Source organism: Carettochelys insculpta, chromosome 1, assembly GCF_033958435.1.
Source record: "Carettochelys insculpta isolate YL-2023 chromosome 1, ASM3395843v1, whole genome shotgun sequence".
Lineage (NCBI taxonomy): Eukaryota > Metazoa > Chordata > Testudines > Carettochelyidae > Carettochelys > Carettochelys insculpta.
In genome coordinates, this window is record NC_134137.1 from 272,457,279 (window position 1) to 272,475,912 (window position 18,634).

Genomic DNA, 18,634 nt, shown 5'->3' on the forward strand with positions numbered 1-18,634 from the left:
AGGTGTTCACTCACAGGTGCTAGGGTGCTTGTCTATTATAATTTTCCCATGTGAACTTGTTCAAGAATGTTGTAATCTTCTGGTTTCTCCCACATTGTTTTTGTTGCAGCATTTAGTGCACTGGATGAATTATTCCAAATGTTGTGATAGACATGTGTAAGACCCACGGATCTTGAAAGGGGTGTTGTGGGAGATATTGATCTTATGTCTACAGGTTTTGCATTTCTCTCTGGCAGGGTCTGGCACTGCTTTGAGTGTGTGCATCTTAGGGGAGCTGACTTTTGATGATGAACTGGAAGAGGTCTGCAGGGGCTGTTTGATGGCCAGAAGTGGGGGTTGAGGAAAATCTTCTTTCAGGATGGAGTAACCCTTATAGGTTGCAGTTGTTTGATAATATGCCATATGGGGTGGCAGCTGACAACTAGGACTGTGCAGTCTGAGGGGTTTTATTTTTGTATTAAAGCATGTTCTCCTAGGGTATTTGGGTGACCCATTACATGATGTGATCTAATTCTCTGGTAGAGTGCTCTTGTTTGGCATAGGCAGGTTTGAATGAGTTAAAGTCTATATCCTGGGCTTTTAACTCAGAGCATGTTCTGAGTGCCTACTTTTAGATAAGATTTCTTGCTGGGGTTGGAGTTATTATGAAATCTATATAGATATGAGTGATGATCTGTGGATTCTTCACGTGATGTTGGTTGTAGATTCTTGTTGAAGATGACTGTGTTGTGCAGGAAGCTGCTGTTAGCGTGGAAGTGTTCCAGAAAGAGTTTAAATGTGAGGCTGTAGTTGCTGAACAGATGGTTGTGAGGTGGCAGAAATTTATGATGGAGTTTAAGCCATCTGTTCAGAGGATGAAAATATCCATGTAGCTAAGGCTTATCATTGGCTTGTTGGTGGAGTTGTCCAGAAATTCTTCGTGGTATTGAAGAAGTCAGCATATTGGGGAGTCATCCTACCTAGAACCCATGGACATTCTCCTGGTTTGGACAAAATATCTGCTGTGGAATGTACAACTCTTATGGGCGAAGATGAAACCGACAAGTTTGTCAATATACTCAGAGTGGATACCTGAGGCTTCTCCCTTGTCTCATAAATATTGGAGGCAAGCAGTTATATGGCCATTGCGAGGGATGTTGGTGTGTAGAAAAATGACATCCCTGGAAGGGAGAACGAGGTTCTAAGGCAGACTGTTAACGTTGAGCAATTTGTGGAGGAAGTCAGTAGTGTCCGAAGGAAGTTGGCGCTTTGTGCAGTGAGGGGTTTGAGTACGGTTTCTGAGTTCAGATGTCCCTTCACTAAGACTATGCCCACACTAGAGCATTTTGTCAACAAAACCTGTGGAGCATCCACATTTCCAAGGTGTTCTATCAACAGCAAATGGACTGAACATGGGACTTTTTGTTGACCGCATTCTCTCACTCCCCACGAGGAAGAACACCCCCATCGACAGATCTGTCAACAGAAAGCCTTTCTGGACATATCAGGGATCCTTGTGTTGTCAGAAAAGGCCTGCAGGGTGCCGCACAGGTGCCTTGGGGGATGCCCTGTCCACAGCAAGTGAAGCTCTATAGTCCCTGCCTCCAGCCATTCTTAAAGCTGCAGGGAGCCTGGGAAACCCTGTGGCAGGAAGTTGAGCACTGGAACAGCAGCATGCTGTGTGGCTCTCTCCAACGTGCTCACAGACACACCAGCCAGCAATGTAGCAGATGTACAGGCCCCATGAGATGACCCTGGGCCCATGGCGGACCAGTCAGAGAGGTCCCAGGAGCCACCCCAGGCAACAAATCGTTGAGCTCCCTCCTGGACCACAGCCAAAGTTCAGGTCTTGTTGGACTTGTGGCGCAAAGAAAAGACCCTTCTTCAACCCCACTGCACCTGTGTAAGCCCAGCTGGCCACCTCCCTGGGAGCACGGGGCCACCCCACCCATACCACAGAGCAGGTGCGGGAGAAGGTGAAAGAGCTCTGTCATAGCTACATCTGGGCCCATGACACTGGATGAAGATCTGGGGCAAGACCTACAACCTGCCCCTATTATAGGGAGCTGAACAAGCTCCTAGGGGCAGACAAAATGTCTCCTACAGCTCCACCCTCCCAAACAGAGGAGCAGCCCCATCCCAGATCTCCTGTGGTCAGAACCCAGAAGGAGCAGCAGCACTCCAGGACCCAACCCTTACCAGAGCAAATGAGGACCTCCAGAGAGCCCACACTGCCACCCTTTGGAGGCTCACAGGCCTCTTGGAGTGGTAGTTGCAGGACAACCTGGGACCAATTGATATTCTGCTTTGATGCCACCACTGGCTTCTGGCAGGACCTGATGGCAGCAGCCACCTGTGGCTCCTGCCACTGAAACTGCTGCCACACCCCCCACTAGGCATCCTGCAGGGCTTCCTTGAGTTTTGCCAGTGACTGAGGGCGAGGGCGAGGGCGAGGGCGAGGGCGAGGGCCACGCCCACCCCCACCCCCACCCCCACGACATGCCTGCCCCCTTGAGACCCTGCTGCAGCCCCACTGCCTCTGTGTGGATCCTGAGCCCCCACCAGGAGGGGATCCTGAAAGGCCACCTGGGCTCCTGCGGGGTCACAGCCCCCCTGCCTCCTCCATGGACTGAGGCCTGCAGGCCCTCTGTCCTAACCACCCCATCTGATGCCTCCACTTTGTCCCAAGCCCCTCTCCCACTGTCTATCGTTCACTATTTTCATACTATTGTAAATACTTTTGTATCACAGAGTTTGTTTTCACAATGTTTACCTTTGTGTAAGTAAAAAAAGTTATTCAACTACCACCACTGCACCTGTGTTTATTGGGCAGGGATTGGGAAGGGGTGAGGGGCAATAGGAGGGGGCGGGGTGGTGATGGGATAGGGCTACATGCCTGAGGCCACTGCTGGGGGGCGGAGAGGGTCACTGGGGTTCATGGGAAAAGCTCTCCCTCAGGGTCTTGCAGATCCACAGCCTGTCCTGGTGTGCCTGGGGGATAGCAACTGTACCCAGCTGCTCACAGCCATAGCTGGCATCTGCCCCCCACCTGGGGAGGAAGGCCTCCTCCTTCCCCTCCACAGTGTTGTGTAGGCTACAACATGTGGCCACCTCTTGGGGGGATGATGTTCTCCCCCAGGCCAAGGTCGGGGGGGAGGCACCAAAAGCCCACCTTGAGGCAGCCAAAGGCATAGTCAGCCTGCATCTAGGCTCTGTTTAGTTAGAAACTGAAACATTCCTGGCACACAGCTTCATAAGCTAGAGCACCTCCCACAATGCACAGTGGCATGTGCACATTTCCGACCATCAAATCCCAGTGGGGGACAAAGGTATTCACCTCCATCTTCCAACAGGCTGAAGTTGTAGAACATCCTCACATCGTGTGCGCACGCCTACCACCAGATGTAAATGTCTATGAAGTGTCCACAGTGCTCAACCAGGGCCTGCAGCACCATGGGGAAGTATCCCCTGTGGTTTATATACTTTGGCTGTGCTGTGGTCTGGGGCACGGAGTGGGATGTAGGTGCCATCGATAACCGCAAAACAGTTGGCAAACCTTAGCACAGTGAATCTGGTCATGACTGCATCCACTTCTGCCAGATGGATAACTCTCTGCAGCAAGAGGGTGTTGATGGCCCTCATAATCTGCAAAGGGAGGGGACTGAATACACACATTGGGGATTGAGGGGGGGAAGGGGGTGGAAGTCCTTGTCCCCTTCTGTGCCCTCCCACACCACTGAGCTGTCTGGGAGCCCCCTGTGTGAGGGTGGGATACTTTGAGTCCCTGGGGATGGGGCTCCTCCCAGCCCCTGCCTCCCGAGGGTTGCCCCTGAGAGTGACACCTCTCCCTCCCACTCCCTGCAGGGCCTGCAGCCCAAGAGTGCTTCACCCCCATGAGGGACCTGATGGTGGACTTCCCCAGGTGGATCTGGTTTCCCACTGAGCAGTAGTTGGTGTGGGTGGTGAGCTTCCAGAGGGTGATGGCAACCTGCTTCACCACAGGGATAGTGGGCCGCAGCCTGGGGTCCTGCCTCTGGAGGGTAGGGGGGCAAGCCAGGTGCACAGCTCCAGGAAAGTTCTGGAGCTACTACTAGTCACCCCCCTGACCCATGACCAACCATCCCCCAGTTGGAACTGGTGCAGTGCCTCCACAGCCACCTGTGCAGCTGGGGAGTGGGGGGCAAGTGCAGATAGGCCCATACAGCAGCAACGGCCTGCTCCTCAAAGCCGGTGCCAGGCTTGCCCTCCCAGAGGAAGAGGGAAGCAAGCTGTGGTGAGGTGCAGCAGGTACTGATGCACCTCTGGCTTGGGCCAGTGTAAGTTCAGGGGCTACTCTGACACTATGGCTAGCTTGAAAGCTGAGTGTCTCTTGGCAGGGATCAAAGCCCTACTGTAGCAGCTATGCTGTACCTGGTGGAGGTAGGCAAGTTTCAGCATGGACAGGGAACTGGCATGTGGGGGGTGGGCGGGCAGGCGGCTGCTTTAAGGATGCGCCTTGCTGAGGCTCCCAGAAGGGACTACTAGCTACGTGATCCTGTCTGATAGGGTTCCAAGGACCCTTCTGTTGAGAGAGGGGCCAGGCAGTCTGGACCCGCTCTGTTGACTGAGCGGATGGCTTTTTCAATGTGCTTGTTAGTCTGGCTGTGAGCTATCCACAGAAGTTTTGCTGGAAGGTATCTTCTGAGAGAAGCTTGTTGACAGATTGCTGTAGTCTAGATGTAGGCTTAGGGTGCCGTGGACAGATCTTACATTTACCTCTGATGCTGTAAGTACCTTTCCAAAATCTGAAGATGAGCTCTATATGGCTTGAAAGCTAAAGGTTATCTTCTGTCTTTGACACAAGTTGGTCCAATCAAAGATATTAACTTCATTGAATACTGCTAATACAGCAAGTTACTTTAAAGATAACATCTTGCTCTTTAAAGAAAATCTCTTGCAATGCAATCCTTTGAGTAGAACGTTTCTTTTATAAGAAAATGAGAAATTGGCTAGGACTATACTATCTGAGCTGATGAAATATCAATGAACTTCCTTCCTAATGTGAACTAAAGAATTCCTCAACTTTTAAATAAAATTTTTGAAAGATGATCATACTGAGAAACCTGAACTTTGTTTCTGATCTTAGAAATAAGTCCTGGAGGCAGTTTTTTTAAAAAAGATTAAATGTGATGATTTCATTTTTAAGGAATTTACAATCTAAAATAAAAATTCTCACTACCACTTCATGATCCTCAGTATAAATCAATGTCACACAGGAAATTCTTCACATTTCATTAAAATAACCAGTTACTTAGTATTAAAATTAATATCTCAAAGTTAACCTGAAATGTTTCTCTGAATAACTTCGTAATTAAAGGCTATTCAACTACCTTCAACTATGTTCCAAAGATTTGTTTCAGAAACTGCTTTTACTTTTACAGGATTCTCAGATCCTGTACATAGGAGAAAGGTTTAAACTTACATAATGATGACAAACAATAGAAGCTAAGCAGAATCACGTCTGGGGGACATATTAAGATGTATACAACAATGAAAAAAATGGGCAGAGTAGAAGACTGTGGCATCCAAAAAAATCAGGAAATATTTTCATTATGTCACATTCTTTCATCTTATTCCAAGCCCTTAGCTATTATGCACTATAATGGGATACAATGGCAATCTTGGAGAAGGAGCTCAACAAGCATTGGATTTGAAAAGTCTCAGTCCTTCAAGCAGAAATGTTTTGGTAGCATTATGAAAAGAGGTATCAATGCATTCCAGATCTGGAGGTGATGTTCTGCCAGAATAAATAGGGTAAGGATAAAATAATACAGAATACAATAAAAATCTGCTCCTTTTTTAATTCTGGCTAAAAATGAGTAATTTTTAATGTGCGCTATAAAAACTGGTGACAAAGATATTGAACATGGCAGGAGGCAGGAACAAATGAGGACATGGGCAGCAATTTTAGGTACACTATGGCCAAGAGTCTTTAACGCTTATTGAATTAACAAAATGACACCTAGGAACAACATGTCCTGGCAACAGTTTTAACAAAAGTGAAGAACAATGGAAAGAAACAGGAATTCAAAGCCATCACTGGCTCTTTCATTTTGGTTTATAGAATACTATGCAACCCAACTATTCAAGGGCCAAGCTGATCTACCAAAAGTCACAGTACTGGGCAAGCTACTACATTGGGAAAGTACTCAACGTGGAACTACATTTTCATGTTCCAACAAATTCATTCTCTGACAATGCAACACACCTTCCTGATATCAATCCTTGCTCCACATATCTCTACACATATAAGCTCAACTAACCCTTGTTGCTAGGATGCATTAGTAAAATCTGTGGTCATAAGAAACAAAAAGAAAAGACTGAACCTGATTGTGACCCGCACAAACTCCTAGTCTCAGTCAATGCAAAAGCCTGCATGTTGGCATAGATAGCTTAAAATGAACAGAAGTGAGCAATTGTCTAATACACAGCAACATCACTGACATATAAACACAAAGAAAGAGCCTCACAGATAGATATGTGGTGGAGCAGGAAGGTGATGTATGTGGCCCCAGCCTTGGATTGGGGCAGCCATTACCATCACAACACAGACAGCAGTACTGAACAATTGCAGTACTAACAAAGTGTGCCTGCCATCGGCCAACAAGAGATAGGATGATAACCAGCGTGGTTCAAATAGGTTTTTCAGATCCTGTGCCAAAAAAACTGGTGCTGACCCACGTATTCAGAACCTTTGCTATACTGGAGTTTCTGCTTCACCTGGTATTCTGCTCCTGCAGCGACGTCACTATCAAAATCAAATTCTGCAGTTTTATATTAGAACCACAAAATATATTTCTCGCTATTGGAAGTGTATTGGTACCCTAAACTTGAGTATTCTTTGAAGCGATATAAAATTTTTAAAAAAATTAGTTATTTATTTTTACTGAAATATTCCATATTAAATGTGCATGATCTACCAGCAAAATTTTTAAGTTTCACAATGTAATAATTATCTTTACCATTTGTTTCAGGCATGATACCTGCCTCTGTGACACTTAACTGCTGTGATTTTAACATTACATTTTCCAAATATTTTTAAAAGTATTTTGCTCGCTTCTTCTCTACAAGAGACTCACCCAATGAACAAGGGAAACAGCCTGAGATAATTGTGCTGCCAAATTTACAAAGTAAAACTGAAAATTCCAGGAAAAACAGTGCCATGAAAACTCCCAAGATCTCCTATTTACCTACATCTTAGGGTTAAAAAAACAAAAACAAAAACAGCCACCACCACACACACGTCTGAGAATTGTAAATCTTATAGCATCCCTTTAAGTTGACACATGCAGAATTATCAGGGATTCTTCTGGCCACCACAGAAATGCAGCTGCATGTGGAATGAATTGAATCAATTGTAACATACAAATGTATAGGAATGGAAGTTAAAAAAACAAAAAAACAACAAAACAAAAAACCACACCATCTGTTGAATTTGCACATAGGCATACTAAGATCTTTAACGGACATGATCAAACAGGTTTCACATAATCATTGAAAAATGGCAACTCTAGCAGAATGCTGCCTCCTAATGCTACAGGTTGCACCTCCCCAGTCCAACACCCTTGGGATCTCAGTGGTCCTGAATGACTAGGAGAGGTTAATGCCCCCTGGTCCCTGGCTGCCTCTGTTGGTCCTCTGGTAGCAGCTCCCAAGCTCTCCAGCTGTGGCTCACCACTCCAGCGTGCCCTATGGCCCCAGTGCCCCCATGGGCGGCTGCCAGGTGATGCTGCTTCCGGCCCTGCCCTCGGTGCCCTCTTCAGGGCTAGGGTTGTTCTCCTGCTTCAAGCTCTCTCAGGAGGCCAAATACTTCCCACAGCTGTCAGCCAGAGTTTATAGTGGACAGAGTGCCTGCCTCATATTTCAAACTTTGGTGGCATTATACTTCCTTAAAAAATTTTTTTATATTTTTTTGGTGTCAAGTGGATTACTACAGTTTAAACAATTCTTTCTTTCATCCCTTACTATATGGCATTTACTAGAAATACCTAAACAACACTCTGCTGAAGAAACATATACTACTAGTCTATTTTAATTTAAAAACACACACACACACACACACACAGGCAAACCTAGAAGAGAGAATGTTCTTAGTATCTCTTAAAACTATCATCTTCAAAACTTATTTGTATGTTTTGAAAAAAATACTGAACCCTTTTAGTGATCAAGATAACATCTATGAATTCCCAGTGGGCATTAATTTAACACCGCAAAGTCCACTGTATGAAATGTCTGCCTTTCAGAAGTATGAAGCTTTTGAATTATATTTATTAAATCTTCTCTTTAGTTTTTCCCTCCCAAAATATAGACTAAAATCTCATCCAAAATTATAAAGTCCAGCTAGTGTGCATGAAAGCGAGAGACATTAAAAATAATTCCATTAGAAAAGTATTGTCTGGCTGTTTAAATGTTCCTGTTTAACAAAATACAACTAGGGATAATGTGGCTTCCTTCTCTTAAGTTTATAACTTGTATTCTAGGTTTTTAAATGGTAAAGTAAGACACCAGCAGCATTTATAAGAGTAACATTTTTCTAATATGGCTTATTACAAAAAAAAAACAAAAACAAAAACACAATCTATGCTAATTTTTGGTAAAAAGCTAATTATCTGTGGAGGTGGGGGGGAAAGCTGAACTAGATATAATATAACCTTCTATAACATTTTTGTTTATGGTGTGATTTTGTCTGAACTTTTTACCCAGAGTTCTAAAGGCCAACATCTCAGCTGGTGTAAATTAGCATAATTCAGTTAAGTTACTGGAAAAAAATCATGATCTTTTTATTAGGTGAGCTTTGAGTCTGTTCTGGTATGGCTATGGTCTGAAGAAGTGGGTCTGTCCCACGAAAGCTCACTGAATAAATTATTTTGCTAGTCTTTAAAGTGCTACTTGACTGCTTTTTGTTTTGATAGTATATAGACTAGCACGGCTCCCTCTCTGTTATTTTTATTTGTTTCTAAATGCACAGGTGGAACGTCATTCCAACTCTTTTAAATGGAGATATCAGGGATAGTGGTTACATTGAGTGTTATTGGGCTATTGACCTATTTAAGAGTGAGTGTTTTATCAGTAACAAAAAACCCACCACAAAACAATCACTTTAAACTACACAAGTCACTTCTGTCCTGATACCTTCCCCTATTCTTTGGAATATTCATGAGCTTTCCCTGCACTTGTGAAATGCTCTATTCCAGCATTCCTTGTCACGTAGCCTTGAAGAGTCTCTACTGAATTACTTTGAACTGAATGACTAGTGCAGAGCACCAACCCATGGTTCTGGAGTCACTTCCCTTGAGGCTCTAACCATATTTGATTTTTAATTAACAATACCTTTCCCGAGTCCTCCCCTGTTATTTTTAAATGTATTTGAGTGAGCCTTGCCCCTAAAGGGAGAAGGGAAAAGCACTGCCACCGTATAAAATCTGCCACCACTTCCTCTACAGTTCAGGAATTCTGAGCGGCTTCTGTCCCTTCCCAGTCCTTATATCTACTTGTTGCACTGCAGGGAACAGAGGACAGGTATCTCTGCCTGATACTTCTGCAGTATTGTGGCAGTCTCTTTGCCTAAGCCTACAGCACATGCTAGCAAGGGGTATTTTTCTTCCTCAATGGAGCCATTCAAGGCAGTCCAGGATTTCAATTACACCGTGAACAGAATACATACCTGCAGGTGTGATCATCACTCACACTTGCAATGTCCTGACCTTCTTTAGGTGCAAATACCAGATCATTAATATAATCTGAATGGCCATCAAAGATCTGTCAATGAGAACAAAAATATTTTCATACTGAAGTTAATCAGAATTACTATTTTTATGAGTAGTAACACTTGAGTATTCCAGAAACTTCTACAATGTGTCTGAGTATTGCTACAGGAAAAGTATATGCATTTAAAACGGAGTCCTAGTTCTACACTTAGGAGTAGAAAAACTTACAACTGTCTAAGCAAGTCCTCAGTCTGAGTTCACTTAGTACATTACCCCAGACCATTCTTCCAGTTGGTAACTGGTTAGTTTTAATATTTTGATTTCAAAACAGCAAGACTAATTTATCCACACAGAATACTGGTTGTCTAGTGGCACAGCATTTCTGAATTACAAACAAACAAACAAACAACCTTTTGGTACTAAACAAAAAAAAAAGTTATCTGAATAGACTATAAAATGCTACATATCACATATACAAGAGCCAGAGAGATTCATTTCCAGGGTCAATTCTGCACAAGTGCTTCATTTCAGGACTTACATATGCAAAAAATGTTCTATAAAGAGAAAAACACTTTCAAATACATAAGGCTCCAATCTCGCAAAGACCTAAACAAGTGCTTGCCTTTAAGCACACGTATAAGTCTTTGTATGATTGCAAATGATGGCGATCACCTCATTTCAAACTCTGATTTATATTCAATTTTGTATAATTAACTACATTTACAAATCTTTTAACTAAAATCCAACACAACATTTTAAAAAGAGTGTCAGAAGAAATATTTACTGGTGTCTCTATTTTACATTCACTGCCCTGAACCTCACCTTTGTACCCAAGAGCTTATAAAACAAGATTGCTATAATTTCCCCCATATGGGTGGCATGGGAGGATAAAATCAAAATAAAAAACCCACAACCAAAATATACTCATAAATGCTTTACAATTAAAAAAAGAGCTTAGTGGTTACAGTTAGACTAATTGCATTCATTAACCAATTTTGCATATTTTGCATATCCCTGCAGTCTCATTACTTAAAATGTGTGCTATGCTTAATCAAAATCCTCCATATGTCCACTGTCAATTTTGACATGCAGCTATATGCACCAGGTAGTTTTCAGTCACATGTAATTAGGAAACTGGGATATCAAGTTTTTCAAAATAAAATAAGTAAAATGAAGTCAGCCAAACAAGAGATTGTCTGATACTTTCTGTGCAGTAAGTTCTGAACATCTATAAAATGTTCTAGGACTGTGATGTGTGTTACAGAAGCTGTTGACATTTTAATATTTTTGGGCCAAAGCAAATGGTAAGATTCCCTTAGACGGCATTGGCAGCAAATACGACACTCCACTCCACATTATTCTTTGCTTACAGAAGGGATCAACTGGTCAGGTGACTTAGGAGGGTGCACCAAGAGTGACACAAGAGCAAAAACAGTGATCTCTACAGCCTTCCCTCCTCTTAAGAAAGTGCTAGCTTCAGGGCAGAGGTCAGCAACCCCAGTCACAGGTGCCAAGAGTGGCACACAAGCTGATTTTCATCAGCATGCAAGATGGGAACTCAGCCCTGCTCCATGCAGTTGGGAGCGTGTTCAAATCCATGCAATCAGTTGATTAACAAAAAGCCAGTTAATGCTATGAGCCATGACCTAAATGGTAAAACACTGCATCTTAATTTATTTATTAATGAAGCTGTTGTAAGTAGGGCTATTGGTGACTTTAAAAAGTATCACCGACACTTAGATCTTACACAGAAGTCAAAAGGTCAAATTTTGGGATAAGGGTGTTTATACTTGCCATAGCACTGCTGAGTGGTGCATGCTATTTAGTGTGCAGATGTGTTTATATCCCAAAAAACACACACACATTCTGGTTCTTTACTGATCAAATTATTGTTTTTTTTTTCCATTCTCAGTTTAAATGCACAGAAGACATTAGTTATCATTAATAAGGCAGAAGAGCTGAAACCTGATTAAGTAAAAATGAAAGAAAATATAAAGCAAAAATGTAGAACATACTTTTTAAAAAAATATAAAAAAAACCACTGAAAGGTTAATATACCACAAATGAAACTGCTGATGAGGGGAAAAAAGTGTGGCTTTCAGTTTTGATTTACCTAGCAATTTTTGTCCTCTAATTACAATTAAATATTTATAGTCACTAATCAATATGTAGTTATTTACATAGCAAGGGTAGGAACAGTAATGCTATTATGCATGAAAATATAAGATGGAATTTTAAAAAGCCGAAAATGCTTAAGTCACTTTTGAAAAGAGGCTTTGAAACTTAAGTCACATAGGCATTAAAAAAAATTGTAGATAAGACTTCCAAAGTTTCTAAAGATTTATAGAGTTCCCCACTGCTCCAGGTGGTGGCACTGCCTTAAGCTGGGTGGCCAGAGAGCTGCAGCTGCCAGCCATGTGCTCAGCTCTTAAATAAATACACTGTCTTTTATTCCACAGATTTTCCAAACTGATGCATGTGGAATGTATTCTGGGGATGTGTGAGATGCTGCTCTGCCTTCAGAGCTGGAGAGCTTCCAAACTTTCAACTCTGAATGCGGTACCAACGCCAGGAGCAGTGCAGAACTCATAGGCTGTGGCCACACTTGGCCAAAACTTCGTAATGGCCATGCAAATAGCCATTTCAATGATTAGTAATAAGGTGCTGAATTGAATATTCAGCACCTCATTAGCATTAGGACACTTCTGGCTGCGGCGCTTCAAAAGCACCACTTTCGAACGCGCGTGGCGCAGCTACACGGGGGTCCTTTTCGAAAGGACCCTGTACCTTTCAATATCTCCTTATTCTGAGGCCATTTTGAAGTTTTGGCCAAGTGTAGCCACAGCCATAGTGTCAATACCATGCCACACTTACTTCTGCACTGCTGCTGGCAATGGTGTTACCTTGGGAGCTGAGTGCTAGGACGCTATCCAGCTCTGAAGGCACAGCAGCTTTTCACACACCCCAAATCAGAGAATATCTGCCTTAAACAAATGGAACAAAAGACTGTGTGTTTATTAACATTCTTTTAAATAAGTGTTTATTTCCATACAGTTTCACAAAAAAGCAACTCGTCTAAGATTATGGATTTCTATATTAATGGTTTCAATTATGATGACCATAAGAGAAAAATCTCAAAAGTTGCCCTGAAAACAGAAATAAGTGTTTATTTAAGAATGGTTGGGAATCATCATTTATGTTTATCCCTAATTTTTATTCACTTGCTAACTTTTCTTTACAGAACATTCCTAAAGAAAGGCTAGATATTAAAAGCATTAGCATGAACTTTTGTCCCCAGCTTTCAGTATGTAATATAGTCTTTTTATTTCCCTACTGCAAATTCATGTTGAAAATCTGTTCTTCACTCATTGTAGTCCAAGCATTAATAAATACCTTCTTGGTGTCCTAGAGTTCTGTTAAACTGACTTACGTAGACAATTTGTTTTTCTTGTTAAGCAATTCAGGTTGAACCTCTGTAGTCCAGCAACCTCAGGATGGGACAGGTGCCGAACGAGAGAATTTGATGGACCATGGGAAGTCAATATTGTCTAGCAGCACTATCAACACTTCCACTGCTTACCAGACTCTTAGAAGACACTGAAAGGTAAATTAAGGCTAAACAACAGCACAAAACACAATGCGAGGACTGGTGGCTGTAAACAAACTTTACAGGACCATTGGAATCTTGGCCTCCCCCATGGTAAGTGGTTGTTCAGCTAACTAAAATTATGCCAGATGTTTCTGGATGAGAAAGGTTCAAAACAGAAATAATTTTTAGTTACTTGTTGAATGCGTATGTTTCCTTCTTTAATCTGCTGATTCAATGTTGTCAGGTATTAGGATATATATTAAATGTTGTAGATCATAATAGTAGTGTTTTTTTTTCTTTAATGGTACAATTACAGTTAGCTAGCTTTTAATACAACCTGCTGGTTAGAAGATAAAAAGGGCAGACTAAATTGTGCTAGAAGCTATAAAAAGATACACATTATTAGTATTTATTTTTCTTTCTTACTTTATATTCGTTCTTATCCTGGAGATCTGAAGTGAACAGCCGTAATTTCCTATCAGCAGCTGCAGTACAAAATCTAGAATAATTGTGGAGAAAAAACAAAAATCCTTCAGTGATTTCACATCTATCAAATTTCCATTCCAATTTATGTTAAAGATTCACTTCATTTTTCAGAAGGAAATTCAGATTATACTTTAGAAAATGTAAATAACTTCTAAATATTATAATTCCTTTTTGACAATGAGTCTTTACAGGGAGAGATGGAATGCAATATATTGTAACTGCATGTCAAGTGGCAAGGATATTCTACACTGAAAGAAAACAATCCATTTTGCCCAATCAAGCAAGTCACACAATGAATCAATTGTGAAACGTCTGAAAATAGTTATAATTAGTATTTGCGCTTAATGTTACTGGTGTTGGTGAATTGGTTACAGAAATTAAACCAATTATGGTATCAACTGAAGGAAATGTAATGTAAGCCCATAAAGCAGTTTCTAGTAGCGCTTTAAAAGAGAAGAATGGTATAAACACTAAATATTTTATTTTTAACAAACATCAGATTTGGCATTTGTTTGTTCAGACTTAATAAAAGCATAAAACCAAGTCTTATGCTCTTTTACTGTGGCCCCATAGTCTGTGGTTTCAAAAATAACATGTAAATCTTGCCTGACATTCTATGGTATAGGAGAGTATTTAAGACAGCCAGATCTAATGTAGACCTGATTGTTGTATAATGCACTATTCCAAAGAACTTCTAGCACAGGGGACAGCAACCTTTCCAAGGCAGACTGCTGAAATTTGACCTTCTGACCTCTATATAGGGTCCGAGAGCTGGTGATACTTTTTAAAGACAGTAATAGTCCCTACTTACAACAGCTTCATTAATAAATAAATTCAGAGGCCATTTAGGTATTGGTTGGCAGCCTTAGCTGATCTTTTGCTAATCCATAGGCGACATGGCTTTGAGCAAGCTCCCAACTGCATGGGGAAGGAAAAGCTGGGCTGAGCTCCCACGTTGCATGCCGATGAAAATCGACTCGCATGCCACTTGTGGCACCAATGCCGCAGGTTGCTGACCCCTGTTCTAGCATAATCTTTTCTCGACAGACTAAAAAGGTCTGAAATTTAATGTGGATAAATGTAAAGGAATGCATATTGGAAAAAAATAACCCCAACTTTATATACAATATAATGGGGACTAATTTAGCTATAACTAAATTGAGAAAGATCTTGGAGTCATCGTGGATAGCTCTCTGAAAACATCCATGCAGTGTGCAGCAGCAGTCAAAAAAGCAAACAGGATGTTAGGAATCATTAAAAAAAGGGACAGAGAATATCTTATTGCCCTTACAGAAAGCCACACGGTACACCGACATCTTGAATACTGCCTGCAGATGTGGTCACTTCATCTCAAAAAAAGATATACTGGCATTAAAAAAGGTACAAAAAAAGGGAAACTAAAATGATTAGGCGTTTGGAATGGGTCCCATACAAAGAGACTAAAGAGACTAGAACTTTTCAGCTTACAAGAGAGACAGCTAAGAGGGGATATGACAGAGGTATATAACATTATCAGTGGAGTGGAAAGAGTGAAGAAGAAAAAATTATGTACTTGTTCTTATAGTGCAAGAACTAGGGGACACCAAATGAAATTAATGGACAGCAGGTTTAAAACAAATAAAAGGACATTCTTCTTCACACAACACAGTCAACCTGTGGAACTCTGCCAGAGGAGGCTATGAAGAATAGGACTATAACAGGGTTTAAAAGAGAGCTAGACAAATTCATGGAGGTTAGGTCCCTTCATGGCTATTAGCCAGGATGGGTATGGAATGGTATCCCTAGCCTCTGTTTGTTGGAGGCTAGAGATGGATGGCAAGAGAGAGATCTGTTCAGTTCACTCCCTCTGGGGTAATGGGCATTGGTCACTGTTGGCAGACAGAATACCGGGCTGGATGGACCCTTGGTCTGACCCAGTATGGCTGTTCTTATGTTGTTAAGGTTAACTACATTTTATTTACACCCAGATTCAAAGAATAATTCAGTTGTGAATTAATCATAATTAATATGAAAAAAGTAAAGATTAACTAAAGCCAAAGGGTGAAATCCTGGCCCCACTGCAGTCAATACGAGTTTTGCCAGGATTTCATGGAGCCATAATTTCATTCAAAGAGCCTAGCTTTAGTTTTGCATGAAGTTTTAAAAGGCAGACAGACAAAAGAAAAGCTGTTCTTATATGTAAACCTTTTTAAAATACCTTATCTGGGGGGGTAAGGCATCCAGTCTGGTTTCTGGACTCCATGCAATGGCATCAACTCTGATCCCATGATGAAATGTTCTTAGAGTCTCATACTGTATTCCTATCACTTCTGCATCCTCCTCCTAAATACGTAAAACACTGTAATAAGTTGAGAGAGAGAACAGGGCATCCTATTACTGATTTTGAGAAACCCTCAATTCTAGATTAGCGTGAATCAAGCCTAGGGCTGTGGTGACCAAAACCAATTTGTCTAATTTTCTATTATGTGAGCGCCTCATGCATGGACTATGTCTCCAATATACTTGTACAGTGACAAATCACACTCCAATGGCTGTGTTATTTCAGAATAGCTATTCTGGAATAGTTTATTTCAAAATAGGACTGACCTGTAGATGTTGCCTGAATGGGCAAAAAGATGGAGACTAACTCTCAAAGATAATAATGTCACAGATTTCAGGCACATTATCTAAAGGATATGGGAAGACTGGACTGCATCTTTGAGTACATACAGGATATTGTTTTCAAACGTTGCCCATTTAGGGCATTTGACAAGAGCTAAGAAAGAAGTCTAAGCAGCATAAGGTCAATAGCATGCAGTAGGTTTTCTAATTTAACTTGTGTCCAAGTTAATTACTGAACATTGTTAAATATGTGGAGAATGCTATTACCAAGCAGATGAAACAGTAAATCCTAGATTAAGTAGTAAAGAGTATCTAAACTAACTGAAATGAACTGCTCTACTGTTTCAGTTACTAGCAGAAACTGGAAAAAACACACAAAAACAAACTATTGTTATTATTGTTTATGCATTTGAAGGTCTATCACACAGTCAAGCATAAAGATTTTAGAAATTTGATTCAAGGATAAAAACCGCCCCCAGAGGTTTATTTTTAGTTTGTATTTTTTAAAAACCAAACAGTATAAGATACTGTATGCCCCCTTTGAAAGCATTTTTATTTCTTGATTATTATATGTACTTATAAACTCACAAAACAATCTCTTACAGTTTACCCAGCTATGTGCCAACAGTAAGTATGCAGAAAGTTCAGAAGTGAAGACAGGAAAAGAAAATTGTTTCTACAGTACTTGTAACATTTTTTATGTCAATGCAGCTAAAGCAGAATGGAAATTTTGAAAAATTTTAAGTGTCAGTACCTCTTGATTCATCTTTACTAATCAGGAATTAAAGAAACATTTGATAAAAATATAAACTAACCTGAAATCTGCAAGTCCCAATAACTACATAATTATTGCCACCATATGCAATTAGCGACCCTACGTCCCCACTATCAAATGGATTGAATTCCACCACGTGCACATAATCCTCACAATCCACAGTGTAGGTAGCACTTCGTGAAGAGTCTTGTTTCATCTTCGACTGTGAAAATCAAGTTAGTACTCAGGTAACTTCTTTGGTATTCAAGGAGCTATATATCAAAATAAATACATACATTTTAGAGAATTTGCCACAGAACTTTATTTAAATACATTAATTTCTCACTCTTAACTAAACAGAAAAGATTGTCTTTAGAATCAATATTTTAAAAGTCAGAATGCGGTTCTATTCTTAAAACAATCATCTAAGATGATCACTTCCCAACATGAATTCTCTTCTGACTCGTGCATCACTAAGACTATGTCTCGACTGCAGGTTTCTGTCAACAGAAGTTTTGCTGACAGAGTGCACGTCCACACTGCAGATATCTGGGAAGAGATTGCTCCCAACTGGCACTTCTATTGACATTCCTGTACACCTCATTCCACAAGGGATGTCTTGACAGAGGGAGTTTTTCCAACATTTGGCTGTGTGGACAGGCCAAATGTCAAAAAAGACTCTCCTGACATACCTGTCATCAAAAGATACACAAATGCAGTGCACAGTTGCCGTATCTTTCGCAGACAGTTCTCAGCAACCTAAACATAGCCTAAAAGAAGCGCTCATTTCCAAGTGTAAGGCCACATTTACAACCATATGGTCTTCAATTTCTGCTCTCATTTATACTTATGGAACCCCTTTAAATGCAATTCGGTTGCATGCCTATAACTGAAGGCAGAATGTGAAGACAACTAGGTTTGACCAGATTTAAACCAAGGTGACTGTCCTGCAAAATATCGTTGATGATGATAAACACTAGTTTCAGTTCCCAGGCTGATTTTGCAGCCTTGGTAGTTTAAAGGTTCTAATATTAACTTTTTAAACTGGGCAAACTAAACAGGAAAGTCATTGACACAAGAGCAATCCAGACTTATATTTGCACTCCTTTCTTCTGGTGTTGGCAATAATGACTGTAGTATTAAATTAAACATATTGCTCATTTTGTTTTTCATATTACTATTGAACAGTAACAGAGGCAGCTGTCTTAGTCAATTCTAGCAAAACAAAACAGCAGTCATGTAGCACTTTAAACACTAACAAAGGCCATTTCGAAGATTACTAATGAAGCGCTGAAATGCAGCGCCTCATTAGAACGCGGGCAGCCGCAGCACTTCCCAAAGGAGGGCTGTCTGGACAAGCTGCGGCAATTTTGAAGTGTCGTGGTTGCCCACATGCTGAGGCACCAAATATGTATTTCAGCGCTTCATTAGTAATCTTCGAAATGGCCATTTGCATGGCCATTTCGAAGTTTTGGTCTA

General features: G+C 41.1%; 1 protein-coding gene across 2 annotated transcripts in view; it reads right to left on the reverse strand.

Moving 5' to 3' along the window:
* The window catches only part of NUP37 (nucleoporin 37), a 46,704-nt gene that overhangs the window by 25,201 nt on the left and 2,869 nt on the right, over window positions 1-18,634 (reverse strand). Inside the window, exons 2-5 of one of the 2 annotated variants that reach the window (XM_075007653.1) lie at window positions 17,217-17,427; window positions 15,998-16,122; window positions 13,741-13,813; window positions 9,683-9,777 (exon numbers count right to left, since the gene is read on the reverse strand). In XM_075007653.1, the coding sequence (XP_074863754.1) occupies window positions 9,683-9,777; window positions 13,741-13,813; window positions 15,998-16,122; window positions 17,217-17,372 (449 nt within the window). In that variant the 5' untranslated portion in view covers window positions 17,373-17,427. The remainder of the gene's footprint in view (window positions 1-9,682; window positions 9,778-13,740; window positions 13,814-15,997; window positions 16,123-17,216; window positions 17,428-18,634) is intronic. The other variant, XM_075007663.1, reaches the window with a different exon arrangement.